The sequence below is a fragment of the Erithacus rubecula genome, assembly GCF_903797595.1.
Source record: "Erithacus rubecula genome assembly, chromosome: Z".
Lineage (NCBI taxonomy): Eukaryota > Metazoa > Chordata > Aves > Passeriformes > Muscicapidae > Erithacus > Erithacus rubecula.
Window position 1 is genome coordinate 11,354,728 of NC_136661.1, and position 19,787 is coordinate 11,374,514.

General features: G+C 40.7%; 1 protein-coding gene across 2 annotated transcripts in view; it reads left to right on the plus strand.

Moving 5' to 3' along the window:
* Nucleotides 1–19,787, plus strand: part of THBS4 (thrombospondin 4) — a 37,889-nt gene that overhangs the window by 5,689 nt on the left and 12,413 nt on the right. For both annotated transcript variants that reach the window (XM_079329887.1, XM_079329888.1), the window contains exons 3-10: nt 2,740–2,987; nt 3,972–4,077; nt 9,793–9,875; nt 10,462–10,513; nt 11,800–11,972; nt 15,001–15,138; nt 15,750–15,827; nt 18,354–18,506. In XM_079329887.1, the coding sequence (XP_079186013.1) occupies nt 2,740–2,987; nt 3,972–4,077; nt 9,793–9,875; nt 10,462–10,513; nt 11,800–11,972; nt 15,001–15,138; nt 15,750–15,827; nt 18,354–18,506 (1,031 nt within the window). The remainder of the gene's footprint in view (nt 1–2,739; nt 2,988–3,971; nt 4,078–9,792; nt 9,876–10,461; nt 10,514–11,799; nt 11,973–15,000; nt 15,139–15,749; nt 15,828–18,353; nt 18,507–19,787) is intronic.

Consider the following 19,787-nt stretch of genomic DNA (forward strand, 5'->3'; position numbering starts at 1 on the left):
CTGTTGGTAATAAGTGTTGAGTAGACGGGGGGATATCTGTAACCTATCTGATGTAAAGGATTGATCATCAGATTGACGTTGAGGATTGCCCAAAAAAAGGGAGGCTTTTTGCAGCAAAACTGTTCATTGGATCTCTTTGCCTCCTTATTACTTTGGAGCATTGTATGGCAGTGAGAAAGTGGTAGGCAGTGTTTTACATGTGATTTCTCTGGAAGTGTTAGGGGATCCCATATAATTACTTCATACAGTATGTTAAACTGCATCCAGGAGATTGTCATGTCAGCTGCAAGTATGGAGTGCCTGTGTTGTGTATGATCCTCTCAAGACTGAGCATCATCACTTAAGTGGTGAACCAGTGTTGGCATCTCAGCAAAACACAGGGTCATAATATCAGTGATTTTGAAAGAATGAACAGTACTTTCTCTGCATGGTGTTTCTAGTTATGCACCCAAATCTGATCTAAGGAGCTCAAATCAGGCCTTAGATACACTTTAAAATGTCACATTTAAGAGTTTTGTTCCCAATGGTTGCCTCATATTCTGGTTTTATTGTGGTATAACTAATAGTAACATGTTTATGACACCTAAATGTGTTTGAAAGCACAGGTCTGAATTACTGGCTTGATAGGTAAATTTATGGCAGACAATTGTGCCTTTTAGAGACAGCATGAGGCATGGATTTCTTATCCTTTTTTAAATGATTCCTGTATGGAGCAAACAGCAGTTAGTGCATAGAAGTGTTGCAGTTAAACAATTCTGTGAAGCAGCTCCTATTTTAATTGAAAATTTGTTTCTTAAGCAGTTTACTCTCATGAGTAAAATATTCAAGCAGCAAACATACTGCAGGGACTTGGATGACTTAAATCTTAGAGGTGGAGGCTTTGATCCAAGAAAATCTCTCTTCTACTCTAGTTTACCAGATTAATATTTGGCTTTGGCTGAGGAAAGAATGCTTGATCCTTCTTCCAAGCCTGATTGCTCCTTGTCCTGGAATGAATCTGGCAGGGTCTGTTCTGGGCTCTGCCTCCATCTCCTCTTTCTTTCTCTAGGCTACTGTTGTGTTTGGTCACTCTGAATGCAGGGCCCAGATCCAAGATGACCAGGTGTGCGTAATATTCACATAAATGAAATGCCTGCAGTGTACTCTGTCTTGCTGTATCTTTGAGTTTGCCAAGAAATACTGCCTTTTAGTGAGTTACTGGTGACCTCATGCACCTTGTGGAAATCTCAGCTCTGGCAATGTTTAGCCGTAGACGGTAGTGAAAACATTCCTGATATTGGTCACAGCTGCTGCGGCTCTAGCGCTAGTGTAGACTTCAAAGACTGAGACATACCCTGCCCCATTTATGCCATTATAAATCTGGGGTATTTTTAATCATTGGACTAAGGAATTAGAAAAATTTTAGGGAGCATGTGTGCTGTAAGTTGGGAGGTCACCAACAAAACAAATATAGCATCAAAGCAATTATATTAGTAGTGGAAAGATGGGAAGGTGGTTGATGGTTTCAGTATGTAGCTGTTATTAGGCTCAAAGCTAGTAAGAGCTTTTCCCTCCACTATATCTACAATTTTTGGTTGACTTAGTGTCAGACCATTTGTGAACTCTTACTTGATGCAACTGTAGCAGCCATCTGTGAATTTCAGACTTTAGCAAGAGCCAGCACGTAAATATTTAGGTGCCTGGTGTCTGTGCAGCTTGATTCCTCATGCACATAACTGTTAAAATTGGGAAATAAGAGACTGTCAGCTGGTGATGAGTGAGATCTTTGAAACAAGGTCTGTCTGATATAGCAGGGAGTTATGCCTATAACTACAGATGTGTTCAGCTCGTTGCTTCTACAGATATGCAGTTGGAAAGCCACGGAGAGATTTTGTGGAGGGAGCTAGCTACCTGACCTTAGAGATCTGGCTCACAGATTCTAGCTTACTTATCCAATTTCCTTAGGAAGGAGGCTTTTCTTTCAATATTACTCAGAATATATTTATTGTAAGAGTATTTATGTGCTGTTTGTTTTTTCGGTCTTGTTTTTGTTTTTGGTTGTTTTTGTTTTGTTTTTCTTTTTTTAATGGTGCATTTAACTTAATGAAATGAGAATTTTTATCAGGTATGTTGGTCACTAATGCTTTTTACAAGAGCTGAGAGAGGGTTTAGTTATCTCTAGGAGTGGACTGTGCCTTTTGCATTATACTTTGATTTTACTGACTGTTTGTTACAGAGAAGTGCAGGTTATTGGTTTGGAAACATGATTCCTTTGGTTTTTAATTAAGCATTTGGATACACTCTTAGATGGCTCCACTGGATGTGGTATGTATCACTGAAATTTATTTTCTGGCTGTACTTTGCTACAGATTATTTCTGGGTCTATCAGATATGTGTGTACCAAAGTGCTGACTGCAGGCTGCCTGCTACACCCTGTAACTTTACCACTTGCCTTTTAGCCCATTATGGTCTGTAAAGTGTCTTTGGTCAAGCCATTCACAGACACCTGGACAAAGCAGAGGAAAACTCAGCACAGCAGCAGAGCTTTACAAACAGAGAGTCACACAGGCATCCTGCTAGTGCTGCTTTGAGAGTCAATGTCCCATTTATTATTACCGTTGTGTCTGCATATGGGATGCATTTACAAAAATGGACATGTGGAAAAATACCAGAGCAATTGGAGATTTCCACAGGATGCTCCTTGATCCGCCTTGGGTTATGTGCTACCCTCTGATAGTTCTTCTGTGTGTTTTGTCCTAGCGGTGTTGCGCTATCTGAAGAGTGATGGAAGGCTGAATTCCGTGATCTTTAGCAACATCCAGCTGGCTGATGGGAAACCCCATGCTGTCATCTTGTGGTTGAGTGGCCTGCAGCAGGGATTGAGCACAATAGAGTTGTATCTGGACTGCCTGCAAGTAGGTGCCATTGAGGACTTGCCAAAACCATTGTCAGCACTGTCTCAGAAGGTGGTGGCAGCTGAGTTGCGCACTCTGCAGGAGAAGCCACAGGTGAGCATGCAAACTGGGAACAGGCTGAGGACTTGGAGCAATCACCAGTGATCCTCTGGGTCACTGAGTTCAAACCTCAGTCCTCACTGCAGCCAATCTCTGTACGGTAATACTTTAATATTAAGTATTACTTAATACTGAAATAAATGTAAATAGAAGCTCCCTATAGAGCAGGTGAAATCTTAGCCCACATGAATCCTGTAATAATTATTCCATTTGTTTTAAACACAAATTTTACCTTTTTAAATAAAATCCAAAAAACTACCATCTCCTTCACTTCAATCTAGTTGTTTTTTGGGGAGCAGACATTTTGTAAGGACTTAGCTAATGCAGTAAGGGCAGCTTTTCACTGGCTTCTTACAGTTGTTCTGTGCGAGCAATGCTTGTCTGTCTATGTGGCTTTCCTCTTCATGATATGCCAAGAGACTGAAAAAGACAAAAGCAAGGGGGGGGACTCTCATGGTGCCAGAGTGAAACCTTCATCTATTTGACTGCAATAGCTTTTTTTCCTCTGTTTGCCAACTAGGAGTTGATATAACTTACTGTCATCTCCCTATCAGCAGTCTGAGATAAAAAGTATCATCTACAGCATCTTCCATCATCATTAATCATAAATACTTAATAGAAGGTGCAAAGGCATTCTGTGTCCCCAAGGTTGCCCACTTACTTTGTTTCATTACAGGCTAGAAATTGGGCCTGTATTTATGGAGAATGACTAAGGTGCCTGAATTCCAGACATGTTTGAGAGGGGAGAGAAAAAAGAAAAAAGTTTGTAAAAAACCCACAGCAATGTGAAAATCTGCAAGGCAGAGATTAGAGATTTTATACAGTTCAAATGGTCCTGAAGGGAATGGTGTAGAACTCCTGTATGTGTAGGAAATGGACTTCCTCTTTTAAAAAAATTAATTTACTTTGTCTGATGTTTCATTTTTTTTCCCATTGTTGTACCATAATTGTGAGCTCTGGTTTTTTTTGTGAGTGTAGGATACACTAGATGAGCTAAAGCTGGTAACTGGAGGAACCCTTGCCGAAGTGGGAAACCTGCAGGATTGTTTTCTTCAACAAATTGAGCCTGTACCTCAGTACACTGGTAAGGCCTGCGACTGGGAATTATTCCTAATGATTAGCAAGGAAGCTAATGTGATGAATACTGAAAATGTGAAGAAGCCTATAGTCAAGTAATAACAATTATTTGACTAAATTATAGCTATGACAATTTTCTGTAATTTTTTTAGAAATAAGTCTGGTGATAAAGCTGGTGATAAAGCAATGAATTGTTGTTTTAGTGAAAGAAAAGTCTGTAGCGATTCAAAGAGGTTTCTAAGCCTAATTTAGAAGGCAAATTTTTGTGATGATGATCTGCTTGTGTCAGCTAAGTATTTTAAGTACATCAATTGCAAACAATTGCAGACAGAAAAGAGTGCTAAATAGGGTACATTGCTACAAGCTGTATGAAAAGCAGATGAATGGAGTAGCAAGACCTACATATGTACTTATCCACAAGGGCAGTTTTTATCACTTGTTGAGCACTGGACTGTCACCCAGAGGGGAAGAGCAAGGTGTGAAGAAGCTTGAAGAAGACTGAAGAAGATATTTGTGCTGTGGCTACAGAGCCCATATGTCAGTGTGGGAAAAGCCATCACAGAGTAGCCACTAGTCCTACCAAGTTGCCTGGCCAACCTGCCTAAGTTTAGCCAAGGTTTTTGTCACCTGCTGAAGAGGACATTGATTTAAAAACGATTCCTTTTCTGCCTGTGCTGAGCATTGTGGAGACTGAGCTGGGAAGAGGAAGAAAGGGAAGGAGCTGAGACTACTGGTATCCCTGTAGGGCCTTAGGGGCTTAATGCAATCCCCTGTGTTAAGTGAGGGTGCTTCCCAGCCTCTGGACACAGAAAACCTGTGCGAGACTGTCCCATCTGTAGTCATTTCAGTGCCTGTCCATCTGCCTTTCTGCTGCAGGTGTGAGTTCTCAGAGTAGGTTCACACTAGGCACGCAATGTGTTAATATGAAAACCATATATGAAAGAAATTCAGTACAAGTTTTGAAGTAGGATCCATGATAAGTTCTCTCTCTGGTACCCTTTCCTGTCCCCCCTGCCAAACCCAACCCTGCAGCATTGCTGGTTTTGATAAGAACAGAGACAAAATACAGAAATGTTATGAGAGTATCCTGGGTATGTCACATGAATGTGACATTCATGTCAGTGGTGTGCAGAGATAATAAAATCCGGTCTACCTTTTAGCTATGTAAATCCTTAGTTCCAAATACTTCTATTTCCTTGCTTCTTAACATATATACACTTAGGATAAATTTTTTTTTTTTATCTCAAAGCCCTCTCTTTTTAACTAAATCAACAGGCATTTGAACATGGAACAGAAGGGTAATTCAGTGTTTACTTCTGCAAAAACTGGCAGCTCTGTGAGTTTCCAAATTACAAACTTGCAGCTTTCTCATTTGTAACTTTTTGCTCACTAATCAATAATGCAAATTGTAATATACAAACAGATACTCTCTCCGTGGCTGCCTCTACCTGGTTTAGACTCTCAAAATCAATTGCTTTTAACTTTCAAGTGGAATTAGTAGCATTGATAGCAGCAGTAATAATAATAATAATAATAAACTACTCACATAAATACGTTCTAAGTCTACATAGTCAAATCCATCAAAAGAAAAGGTGGGTGTTCCAAGAGCAATTTTAACTTGTCTGCCTTGAACTTTGTGTATGTTTCATAATGCCCTTCTATGGCAATAATATATCAGATAATGACAATTTTGCCTACTGTCAGGAAAAGCTGGAATGCAAATGCTCAGCTATATAGGGGGTTGAGACCTAAATATCTTGGTAAAAATATGTGCTTTCATATTAGCTGGAAAGTCCTTGGGAGTGTTTTGGACCTGAATAATTGTGTGTGGCTTTGACTGTGTGCCTTGTTGCTCATTACTTTGACAGCAGCATCCCCTCCATGTTCAGTCTGTGAGGCTGAGACACCTAAACAGTGGGATGAAATTATCATGATCAGACATAGGCTGAAGATGTATATTTGGATTTTTGTGTTTGTGTAAGAAAATAGAATGCAAGGTGCATTCTATTCTGGGTTTGGTACATGAGATTAGTATGCTGCATGTGATCATCATCACAAAATCATTCTGGTCACCAGGGATTTTTGGAGGTTGTCTAGTTCATAGAGGGTACCTGAACCGGACAAAGTATTAAAAAAAAAAAAAAAAAAAGCTATGTTGCACCAGACCAAAGGATGTTTTAACCAAGTTGCTGTTAGAATCTGTATGTCAGTATAGACCCATGGGCAAAAGCGAAATGGAATGGAGTCTTAGTGTGGCTTTCTCTGAATGCTTCTCTGTTCTCCAGTTCATGGTATTCAGAGCTCTTGACTCAGAGGTGGTATCTTTGTGTCTTGTACTCAATATATGTTTTGTCTGTGAATCTGTCCAGTCAGTTTTGAATGCATGGTCAAAAATGTCTCCTAGCAAGAAATTTATCACATATCTGAGGACTATTTATTATGTTTACTTGGAACCTGCCCCTTCCTAATTCCATATACAACTTATATGTACAGCTTCTTTGGTGAAAGATTATAGGCTGTTTGGAAATGTTTTATCTTGTCAGCCATCATCTATACTATAATCATGGTTTGCTCTCTGGGCATGAAACCACAGTCTTCCAGAGCTCAAGAAGCTGGCCAATATTCTCCTGCCCATGGTGTGATTCTTGGGATTCTTCCATGTAGGGCCAGGATTTGATCTGATAATCCTTATGAGTCACTTCCAACTCAGGCTATTTTATGATTCTGGGGTATCATTCTCTTTGAATCACAATTCAGGATTTGAATGACACAGACAGGAGTAAGTGTGTTGCTTGAGCCAGACAGCTATTGTTTCCAAGACAGGTAGAAGCAATATCTATGAAGTGTTCCATTTTGGCTAGTGTTTGTGCATGCCTGGGCCAATTGGCTGTGCAATGAAACTGGTTGCCTGCTCTAAATCCAGGGCCCTGTATTTGGGCAGGTTGCCTAGAGAAGCTATGGATGCCTTATCAGGAAATGCTGAAGGCCAGCGAGATGAAACCTTGAGCATTCTGGTCTAGTGAAACATATCCCTGCCATGGCAAGGAGGTAGGACTAGATGGTTTTCCAAGGTTTTTTCAATCCAAATTTCTATGATTCTATACCGCAATGTCCTGGCAAGAGAAAGATGAGGACTTTAGTTTCTTGTTGGTGACTAATACTTCAGAGCAGTCTCTGAACTTAGCTGTTACTGTGAAAGCCATTCTGTTAAGCATATTGTTAATGACTCAAGAGTACAGAGCTGTGGAGTAGCTGAACTGGGGAGTTATTAGATATTAGAGGTATGGGTGAGAGAGGCTGCATTGAAGGGCCAGATAACTGTATAGCTCAGGCTGGTACCTTTTGCTTCCCTGCTTTCTCTTGGATCTACTATGTTGTGGACTGACAGCTTCTTTAAAGGCCTGTCTGAGTACTTATCCCTAAACACTGGTTATTCTGCTGCAAGTGGGGCCTGCTGTTGGAATTGCTTTTAATGGAAGAGTCAAAAAAACAAAACCAGGTGTATTCAGTTGTTTCTGCTCTGCTGTCAAAATTTACACACAGGACATGTAGTTCATGACAGTTTAACCTGTTTAGTCTACTTCAATGTTTAGTATTCTGCAAAAATTAACTACAGAATAGATCTGGTTTTGATTTAGATGCTAGCCAACAAACACCATCTGAAGTATTTGGAATTTTTTGCAGATTTCAATCAATAATGTCTACATGAGTCTTTGTTTTAAAAATAAAACAAGAACAGACCCCAGCATCTGGCCTGACAGCCTGTGTGCCAGGTTCCTCTATGGGATTCTAAAACATCCATGGTATTATGTCCTGCTGTTGTCACCCAAATAACAATATGGCAAGGTTAGGACTAGAACAGAGGCAAGCTCTGGAACAGGTGATTCCTGACTCTTTAAATTTGTTCAGTGTTTTGATGAGAAAATATGAAGTGAAGAAACCTAGTATGTGAGGAGTTGGCCAGTTCCCACTAGAATGCTTGGAAACAGTTAGACATGCTTTGAAGTACAAAACAATGAGGTAACCATTAAGAGAAGCATTTTTCATATAAGCTTTCAGTACTCACAAAAATAACATGTGAATAAACCTCCCTGAAGCTATCAGGCATAAGATCAAAATATCTTGCCTACCTAGATTGTGAAAGAGCATATGTTTGTGAAGTTTGTTTTTAGATACAGACTTAGAGAAGTAAACAGATATTTTCTTCTTGGGAGGTACCAATTCAGAAGTAAGCTGCAAACAGAAGCAGCTACAAGCTACTGTGCTAAACATGCTCTGTTTCTTCTCTGTCACTGTTTCATTTAAGAGATTAAATGTGGAGATCTTGGGTTTGATCTGGTCCTTCCCTTTGCTCATTACAAATGTAACTTTTGGTCTTGTCTTAAAGGTTTTTAATTTGTTACTTTGTATTGAGACTTTTTGGTGTTAGTGTGTTGAGTAGCTGTTTTGTGAGTCCATACAAAGTCTGCGCCTGTCAGAAGCAAATGCAGCCATGAAACTTGTGTACAGTGTGATGAGCTGCCTTTGAGAAGAAAAGCCAAGTGATTGTAGCAATTACTAAAAACACTGTTTTGTCAGAGCAGGCACTGCAAATGTGCTCTCAGAGCTCCACAGTGAGCTTGCTCAGAAAGCTGGGTAACTTAACTTTGAAAAATATGTATGAATCAGTTGCAGTTACAGCTGTGCTGTGCCAGCAGAACTAGGGAAGTAATCAACCCCCTGTACTTAGAATTGGTGAGGCCACACCTCAAATCCTGTGTTCGATTCTGGGCCCCTCACTTTAAAAATGAGATTGAGGTGCTGGAGTGTGTCCCGTGAAGACTGGTGAAAGGGCCAGAAAATGCGTCATATGAGGAACAGCCAAGAGAGCTGGGTTTGTTCTGTCTCGAGAAGAGGAGGCTCTGGGGGACTTCATTCCTTTCCACATGAAAGTTGGGTATAGCCAGGTGAGTGCTATGACTGCAGTTGGAGGCAACAGGAAATGGCCTTAAACGGAGACAGAGGAGATTCAGCTTGGATACTAGAAAGATTTTTTCATTTTTAGGGTGGTTAGGCATTGGAATAGATTGCCCAGGGAGGTGGTGGAATTACCTGGAGGTGTTCAGGTGGTGTCTGGATCTGGTGCTAAGGTAATGATTTAGGAATCACAGTGGCAGTGTTGGGTGGATGGTTGGACTGCATGATCTTGTAGGTTTCTTCAAACATTGATGATTCTGTGACTCTGCTTCTAGGACATGGAATGCACTTACACAGGGCATCTTCCCATTGCATGCACATGTGCCTCATGGCCTCACCTTGCCCTCCTGCTCCAAATGCCTTATCAAAAATACCCAGTTCTGAAATCCTGAGGTTTCACTTAGGGTTGCTGTTCTCAGGCCTGGGAGGAACCAATAGCACTAGTGGAGTTAGTTGCCTGGAGAGCCTTAACACTGGTAATGGTAAAAGAATCGTGATCTCATTTTTCTCTCTGTGGAGAGCTTTCTGCTTTCCCCATTACTGTGGTGTATGAGGAGTTGTCCAGAAAAGCCTTGAGTTCATGAAAATCATACTATAAAATTTGAGATAAATATTGTGTTTACTCTGATTTCTACAGAGCTTGCATGGCAGTAGTGTCTGCCCTCCATGGCTCTTCATGGGGTTTCTATCTTTTATCTCAGAAATTATCATGACAAATGAACAAGAGTTATGTTGTGCACTCTTTTTTATTGCTGTTTCTCTGCAGGTGATTTTAATAGGCAGCTGATGGGTCAAATGATGCAGATGAACCAAATACTGGGAGAGGTGAAAGACCTTCTTAGACAACAGGTACTGTCTAGGGTTTTGGTGTGAAATATCCCCATTTTGCCCCTTTGATAGTCAGCACAGACTTCAGGTAAGCAGTAAAATCCTGTATAGTGTTATTGCCTTGGAGGCATGGTATGATTGAGAAGAAATTACCATGTTGGTCCTGTTACCCTGTGCTTGCAAGAGAGGATCATTGAACATAGGAGTGTATGGGGCTTGCTTATTCAGATCTAGAAAACTTAGTGTCTGGTGGGGAAGTAGAGTAGCCATGCTTGCCCACTCTTAGATAGTTGTAGGTCTGTTGCATGAAACTGAAATTACATTTGTTTCACTTACTGGTAGGTGTCAGAACTGAAATTGCTGGTGGCACATTCCTTTGGTCAAACAAGGACCTTTGGACATTTAAAGGTCCTGTTGGTGAAGGCTGAACCTAAGTACATCCATTATCCATATTCTTAATTTATGGAGTACAAAGAGCATCTCATTTATGACCAGTTACCAGTGTTGCATGGTTTGAGACATCCTGGGGACTAATGTTTCTTCTCTCAGCCAGGTGCAAACTGGAACTATCTGTTCCTAAGTAATATTTATTTTCTATATTCTCAAGGTCAAAGAAACAACTTTTCTGAGAAATACCATAGCGGAGTGCCAAGCATGTGGTGAGTATTCCTGTTATTGCTTGTAATCCAGAAGAGATAGTGCTGTTTTAAAACCAATATTGATCAAGTTAGCTTTATGTGGTTTCTAAAAAGCGCTTTGTAAAAATACTGTGTCCAAAGTTCTAGATGCATTTGTATTTGGATACAAATTCAGAATAGATTTTCATTAGAGAAAAAGCTTCCACAGACCCAACAATCACCTCTTGAGGGGTAAAATGCCACTAAACCAAGCAGTATCACTCAGGCTGTACTGTCAGTTCTCACTGCCACAAAGCTGTGCCACATGTTCCTGTAGAGGGAAATGCTGTCTCCCAGCTACCTCATACACCATCTTAGTAGAAGGACAAGGAAGGAATCATGTTCTGCTCTGGCTGGTATTATCAGTCTGAGGAAGATTCTATACAGTCCACTTAAAGTCTGTCTGATTCTGAGTAGGCAGTCACTAGTTTACAGCAGCAAGACCCAGAAGGTGGTCTGTCTTCATCTTTTCTCTAAATTAAAAAATGCATACTTTTACAAATGCCACTGCATGGCCTTCCTGCATCACACACAACTGACAATCTGTATGCAAGTGCAGTCAATATAAAAGCCAATATACTCCCTTACTGAGATTAAAGGCCTTAAACTCATAAGGCCTCTTAGTTCATTTCTTCTCCCAGTTTTTCAGCCTCATCAAAACTCAAATTGAGCTCTAAGCAGGGTAATCTTTATGTGTAAGTGCCAAAGGAAAAGTCAAAAATATACCTGCGAGAGTCTCAGAAAGACTCATCTTTGGCTGGTCTCTGTGCACCTAAGCCTCTGTACTTGCATGGTCCTTCTGTATTTATGGGCTGCTCCTTCTTTATTCTTCTTATTTTTAAACTGGCAGAGATGCTGTTGTGAAACCAGAACATTGTTTTTCTTATGAAGTGGTACACTGTTGCCAATTTAGCCAGAGAGATGCCCTGTGTTTCTAACCCTTATACTTGAGTCCCTTGGTCTGAGGTCACAGGCTTTCAGAGTTTCCTGTCCTGGCCAGCAGCAGATATGTTTTAGGACTAACCTAGAGGAAGACTCCCATATGTAGGCAGGAAAAGCACATGGACCTAAAAGAACAGCCTCAATTTCCCTTTTCTGGGGATTCGGTGAGCTCCTGGGCCATTCCCAGCATGGAGGCTTTTCAGCCACAGCACAGCTGGCAGCAGCACAGTGCAGGGACATGAAATGTCCTGGGAATTTCTTCAGAGTGCTTGTCAGCTGACAGCCATGACTCAACCACTGAAACTGTTCTTCTTTCTGTACTAAAGGTTTAGGCACTGTGAGTTTTCCAACTCAGCTTCCTAGGCGCAGTAAACCGAAATGTGAAGTTAATTCCTGCTTCCGGGGAGTGAGGTGCTTGGAGACAGCAGAGGGATTTCAATGTGGGCCCTGCCCTGAAGGACTCACGGGAAATGGAGTTACATGCTCAGATATTGATGAGGTAAAATAGTTATGTTCACTAAATTAACAAAAAGGCTAAAAAGCAACTGTTTCATAAATATCAATGGGTTGCTAATACTGCCTTCAAAATTTACTGACTGCTTCCACAGTTAATTCATTCTTATTGGATTTGATGTCCCTGTTTTGCTGTTTCTTCAACTTTATCAAGATTATTTGTGTGGAAACTTGAAATACTCTGGTGAATTGAGAAGTCATTCAAAGGAGCTTAATGTTTGGAAAAAGAACCCAGAACCTAAACCCAGCGAAAACATACTTTTGGCATTGTCATTTCTATCCCACAAGAAGATGCTGTAGCTTCCATTACAAGCTGCAAAAGCACTTTATTTTTATATGGGCTTTGTTTCTTTAAATTATTGTGTTCTGAACCAGCCATGGCGACCAAAGTCTACACTTCAACACAAACTAGAATCATGTTTGCATCCTTACCTTAGCAGTCTACAAAAGAAAATAACCAATCATTGTCATTATTCCTTTTCCTTCTTTGTGTTTGTGTTGAAATCCAATAATGTTGACTTAAATCTAGTTGTTTGCTTGTGCTATATGTTAGAAATTCAGAGTTTGCTTGTATTGAGGACTGAATTAATAAATTTACAATATCTCAAATGATTACAGAAAACCTGTGCTAATTGTAATGTGACGCTTACTCGGAACAGAAATAACAAAACCACTTACAGGTTCACTGTATTTTTTTCTGTGGGTTGATTTCTACCATTACTCTTTAGTCTTTTTTATAGAAAAGCACCTGGATATGGTAGACCAAGGAACCAGCAGAATTAGGTCATAAACTGCACCTGTGAATAACACAGTACTACCAGTGTACCTGTTTAATAATGTAAAACAGCAAAAGCCATTCTCTGTTTCTCCTTCTTAGCCAAGAGGAAGTCTGCTTTGACTGCTCTTTTGATTTACTCCCTCCTGTAGACCATCAGGAGTGGATTTGATGCGCTGGGGAAAGAAAGTGAGTTGAGTGTGGCAGTTCCCTGAGGCATTGGCAATGTCTCTAGCTTTGTCTTAGGGGGCATGAACTGTGTCTGCCGCAACAGAAGGCGCAGAAAATGGAAGTGAAGCTCTGAAACGTGAATGCAAGTGGTGGATCCAAGACAGCTGTGGTACATGTTTCATGGTACAGACAGGCATGGTGTGAGGCTCAGGCCAGCCTAGGTGGAGTCTGCCAGTACAGATGGGTTTCAGCTCCTGAGCTATTTTCAGACTGAGGCAAAGCACGGCAATAATCTCCTCTCTGCCATTTTCAGGATGAGAGCAACTCTACCCATTACAGCAGTGGTGGAAAAAGAAATAGAGCCTGGTTTATGATGGCTTGATATTAAAGTGGTTGTCTGTTAGCAGTCAAGCTCTAATCACTAGAGATTCATGTCCCTTCCTCTTCCTGCCACCACTCAACATGACAGACCTGCTTTCACTTTAGAAACAACAAAGAATTTTTTTCCAAAATTGTATCATAGAAATACAGTCTCGCTTACTATAAAGTCTTTATGTGGACCCTGCCGTTAAAATGCCACCTTGTCAGAAGCAGTCTTGTTCACAAACAAATACCTACTTAATCAGTAGATTTGCACAGGGAAATAGAGAAGCAATAATTGGCAATAATTTTGAATTGTCTAATGAGAGGGGATGTGTGTCATATTATTTGTTTTCCTGAATTAGCTGATATGCAGGGAAGTGGTTTTTGTTGGTTGGTTGGTTTGGTTTCGTTTTTTAAAATTTATTTAAAGCCTTTTATGAATTTATTTGTGCACTTCCTAATAATAGGCATTTTAAAATAAGTTATTGTACAAATTCTGATAGAGACAAATGTGGAAGATTCCTCACTAAGAACTGCCATAATCTTTCTTGAGATTGTTAGCATCTCTGCAGTATGGTCCCTAATTCATTACTATTTTGAAGACATTCCTTTGGTATGCTGGCGCCCATTATCTTGGGAGCTGCAGCTCTGCTCTGTGTGTTGTGTAATTTGAGTGCCCTCTGCTGCCTACAATGAAGAATCCACTGCAAAATAGGGAGACACAAAATGTCTGTCCTAGGTCTGACGTTTTTCTTGCATTACTGGTTAGCATACTATTAACAAATCTTTCTGTCAAACACACTTTGATATTAAACATACCTTTTCTTGCTTCTGTGTGTGTTTGGTTATGTGTGTATGTCTCTTGTAGATATTGTCAGGTTTGTTCTCCCTCCATCTTGAAGATGCTTTTCTGTTAGTGATGGGAGGAGAAAAAGAGGCATATTTTAAAAACTCTCTAGTATTTCTTTCTCATGGTTCTCATTTTTTGTAGCCTTTGAGTCCCGTGCTGCAGTATGGCATATTGATGTTTTTGGTAGCTAGTGTTGATGTTGAAAAGGCAGCAGTGGGGCTGTGTTTCCCAAACTGGCATCCTCAAGACCTGTGAAATTGGTCACAGCTGTTTTGTAAAACTGCATAAGGCAATGAACTGAACGGTGCCTTCAGGCCAAGAGTGATTTTGTGGACATGTGATATTTTGGGAGAAGTTCCAAGGATTGTCTCTGGACCTCCAGTCTAGAAATGTGTGGATGCCACTGACACATCCCTGCTTATCTGGCTTATGTTTGGATTCCTTCTGGCTATGAGATTTGTCCAAATATAAATGAAGGAAAATACAAGGGGCGTTTGGAGGCTGGGAGTTATGTGGCTTTCCTGGTACTTTGGTCTGGACCCTTCCAGGAGCCTTTCAGCCTCCAAGGGATCTGAATCTGCCCAGCTAAAAGAAGGATTCAGGATGAAAGTTTAGGACATCAACTACAGGCTGAAATGGAAGGTTCCAAATGTTATTTAAATTGCAGAGAGAGCTGAAGACTTAGGTCAGAAATACCTGCAGAGACGGTTTCCCCTCTAAGCCTCCTCTGAACAGAGGATGTACAAGTGTTGCATGCAGCATCACCTTTGGTGAGAGGTCTGCACACACAGTCACAGTCAGAGTCTCGATGTTACTGAAGCACGAACTTGTGCTTGGTTGGTTTTTTCTTTGCAGTGTCGTTACAACCCTTGCTTCCCTGGGGTGCGATGTGTGAACACTGCTCCAGGTTTCCGGTGTGAGACCTGTCCTCCAGGATACACGGGACAAACCGTGCAAGGGGCAGGACTCAGCTATGCCAAGAACAATAAGCAGGTGAGTGGTGGCACCTCCGTGACAACTTCCATTGCAAGGTGCTGGTTTTGTATTAGCAGTGCATCTGTATTGAATTGTATTTAGTTTCAGTCGTTCCATAGTTGTGTTATGCTGTTAGGCAGAGCTCAGAATATTTCAGCTAGAGATCTGAATTGTGTTTGCAGAGCTTTAATAGGAGTATTAAAAGTCTAATACTCTTGACTGGCATAAAGACAAGAAAAAATGTCATTATCTTTGTAAGTATCTCTGATCAGCTTCAGGGGGCTCTCTTGATTTCTGTAAACTGGCTTTGAACTAGGAAGAAAAATATATAAAAGGCCTGTAATTTTTTTGTGCGTATTTCTCTAAGCACCCTAGAATGTGAACACAGATTTTGTGTAAACTCTTCTGCGTGAACCAGAATACATCCTAAAGTTGAAATTTTCTGTTTCTTCAGGGTTTGGAAAGTTAGCCTATAGATATATCTGTGACATTTTGAGAGAAGTTTCAGGAAGGACTACATCTATTTTCTAGTCTTATACTTTGGTGTTGTTTCTTCAGTCTTTGGTCTCAATAATAATCTCAATAAATTGACATTATTTTTATTATTTGTGGATTTGGTTTATTGCTAGGTCTGCTTAGATATTGATGAATGTCAGAATGGAGGACTTGGATTCTGTGTTCCAAATTCCCATTGCATAAACACTTTGGTAAGTGTCTTTTTATTTATGCCTTTAAAAAATTGATTGTTTTAAAATTTCATGGGGCTAGGATTGGATTTATGGGTCTCATGAAAGACCAATTAATAATACAATTTTTTCTTTGTCTTCTTATAAATCAAAGAAGTTTTTCCTCTTTTCCTAGCTAATGATAAAAAAACCAACTTGATTTGTCATGAACACATCTCCCCTGACCTGAGATGGCTTGATGATCTGAGGCCATTTCTTCTTCTCCTATCGTTTCTTACTTAGGACAAAAAACTGCACACTACCCACCTACAGCATCCTCTCTGGTACTTTTAGAGTGATAAAGCTCCCCCTGAGCCTCCTTTTCTCCAGGCTGAACACCCTCAGGCACTCCTCACAGGACCTGTGCTCCAGACCCTTCACCAGTTTTGCTCTGGATTCAGCACCTCAGTGTCCTTCTTGTAGTGAAGAGCCCAGAACAGGACACAGGATTTGAGGCGTGGCCTCAGCAGTGCCCAGGACAGGGGGACAATCCCTGCCCCGCTCCTGCTGCCCACACCATTGCTGGCCCCTGGGCACACCCTGGCTCATGTTCAGCTGCTGCCACCAGCACCCCCAGGACCTTTCCAGCCTCTCTGTCCCAGCCTGTGGAGCTGCCTTGGGAACAGCACGCGTGGCCACCAGCTGAGTGTAACTCCACTCATCACCACTCCCTGGGCCCAGCCATCCAGACAGTTTTTTATCCCATGAACAGGGCACCTTCCCAAGCCATCACCTGCCAATTCCCCCAGGGGATTGCTGTGGGAAATGGTGTCAGAGGCTCGTCCACAGAGCAGGTCACCCTATTACAGAAAAAGTAGGACCTGCCTTTCATAAATCCATGCTGGCTGGGCCTGGTCTCCTGGTTGTCCTGTACATGCCACAGGCTTTCTTCATAGCAGGAGAAAAGTTTAAACTATCCTTCAGGAGTAAAGGTACTTTCTGCAGCAAGGCATTGTTGAGTCTACCATTAGCTTTCCTTGAGAATAAACTTGTTTTCTTAGGGCTGCTTTCACTGTTCAGTATGTTTGTATCTTTTTTTTTTTTTTTTTTTTTTAATATCTAGAACATTTGCTGTCACACTTTGTATCTTACTGCATAACTGGACATGCAGCCTCTTTGGCAAGTCATCGGGCCCTGTCTGCAGAGGGTAGGCACCAAGTGTCCTGCCAGCTGCCAAAACAGAGCACTGTGGGATTTCTAATCCTGCATCCCTTCAGAAACAGTCTGGTCTGGAATGCTGCTGTAGAGGCTATTTTAATGCACACCAGAGCTTGATATAGGACAGAATATACTGAGCAAATTCAGCAGATTCCAGAAGACACTATCCTGGCATCCATTGGGATAAATTGCACAGGGTGGTGTGTTTTAAATAAGCCATGCCATTTGCAAGGCCCAGGGATTATTTTACTCTTCAGTCATCCCGAAAGTATGCAGACAGAACAGTTAAAATTTGTCACAAAGTTAGGAATAGAGCAAAAAAATAATGTCCGTCTGAGCAGTAAGTAGATTTGTCTGTGATGGTGGACTACAATAGCCCTGACAGTTCTTCCAATGGACTTTGTACACGAAGAGTGAAGTCATATGAAGGACCTCACTTTCACCAATGGTTAGATGCACATGTTTGTCAGAGATTAGCCCACTTCTGTCCCTTGAGACATCAAAAAATATTCTCCATAAGATAAAAATATTTTCTCAGTTAACTTTTTTGTCTTAAATTACAAGTCTACAAGAATGTGAGACAGAGACAAAAGCCACATTGGATGCCTAAATAAGACCTCATCTTATTGGCATTTTTCTGTTTATGTCTCATATGGTGTTTGGCCCAGCACATAATGAGATTCCTTGGCTTAGCTCTGTTGTATTTGTTTACATAAGAGAGTAATAAATATGAAATACTTATGCATGTGTCATGGTAAATCATAGCAAAAACTTACATGGATGTTCTTATTGCAGTGTAAATGAGGATGTCTGTCTTCAGATATAGATTTCTGAAGAAGATTTGGATCAAGTTGACTTAAAAACATTTTAGCTTAAAAATAAAATGGGACAAAGATATGAACTTTCTTATCTCTCTTTGGTTAAAATTTGTGCCCAGTTACCTTTTAGATAAACTGGTAGGTGTGCTTTACAGTGAAATAAAATCATCCAGCCTGATTAATCAGCTGCTGCTTACAGTTTTGCATAAGGTTTCAGCCACCTGGAAGCAGCGCGGGGTGATGCTGGCAAGGACAAGGCATCATGAAGAAGCTTTTTCTGCTACATGACTTTTCTCTGGCTTATCAAAACAGTGGTCTAAACAAGCAAGAGTTGAGTATGTTTTCCAGCATGCACTCTGGGAGACAAATATGTGTAGAAAATAAAGTTTGTTCACAGTACATGAAGCCTCAGTGCATGACAAACTACACTTGCACAGCATAAACAGTATGATTTCAATCTTGCTCTTGTGCTTGCTTTAAAAAGGAAAAAAGTACCAATGAAAGGCTGGCTGGTGACTCTTTGTTCTTACAGGGGTCTTACCACTGTGGCCAGTGCAAACCAGGATATACAGGAGACCAAACCAGGGGATGCCAGGCTGAACGGAGCTGTAGGAATCGAGCCCTCAATCCATGCAGCATTCATGCTCGTTGTATTGACGAGAGGAGAGGAGAGGTGACATGTATTGTGAGTTCATTAATTCATGCATTTTTACAGTGAAATCCAGCCTTTTTTAGGCTGGAAATGAGAAAGGCTTTGTGGTCATTTTATACATTGGATGTTTTACCAATTGTGATGCACTGGCCAAGACCAGCTGTGAAAGTTGCAATTGTTTGGTTCTTGCCACATGTCTGTAAAGCAGCCGTATTCATGTATCATATACACTGTGTCTGTGTAATTAGATCTTTAGGAATCACTTTCATAGACTTTTTGTAGTTTCCTCAGAAAAGAATGTCAAGTGTCACTCTACAGAAGACATCATAAGGACAAATTTCTCCTCTGGTGCTCAGCTTCATAGCTGTGAGTAAGGATCCTCTCTGCATACCCAATGTGTCTGTATTTGCTGGCTGATAGAGATGATGTTTTTTTAAAGTGAGATAGTGAGGTTGTACTGTGCTTACCAGCCAAGGGAGCAGAGGAGAACAAGTAGCATATGAACTTCAACTGTAAGAGTTTACTAAAGTGTATTACTTAGATTTTCCATCTTGCAACAGAAAGCAAGAGACTAATCCTGTGTTCTAATTTTGGATACAGTGCATGCTTTTGCTGGCACTTGCTTTGGTCTCATTTTTAAGTACATCTGTTTCAAAGATAAATTATCTAGGATATTTTAGGTCCATGCTGTAATGGGAAGATGCCTAGATACTTGTAGTAGTCAAGTCCTGGTTTTAAGGGAAGGCCAGATTTTGACATAAAGTTCTTTGCACATGTCTTCAACACAAATGATATGTTGGTTTGAAACAGTAGTAATTCAATTGGCTAGGAGAAACTTGTGTGCAGATGCATTTGTTTTGCATATGCAAACTTTATAATTGCCAACGCAGTTTTCTCTTAAAACTTCCTCTAGTTGCAGGCGTGTTCTTCAGATACTGAAAAAAATGCAGTCATCCCATCTAACCATGTGCCCCTTGCCAAGATGCTAGGTGCATACTCTACCTAGGTCTCTTTTACTTAATCTGCCAGTGAGGAGCCAAAAATAGTTCCTGGTCAGTGTCTATAAGAAATCTATAGCTCCAATAGCTAAGACTAAAATCATGAGGTGTGGCAGGCACACATTCCATCAAGTTGTAGTTCTTTCTAGCTATGTCTGGATGCAGTGCAGCATCTCTTGGTATGGAAAGAAAACCTTTGTTTCAAGCTCTCTGTGTCTCATTGTACTTCATTATGTGGCCATGTCTTCCATATGCTGCTGTTTTCAAGACTGGTGTGAGTTTTCCTTCTTGAATATTTCTACAGTGACTCATTAAT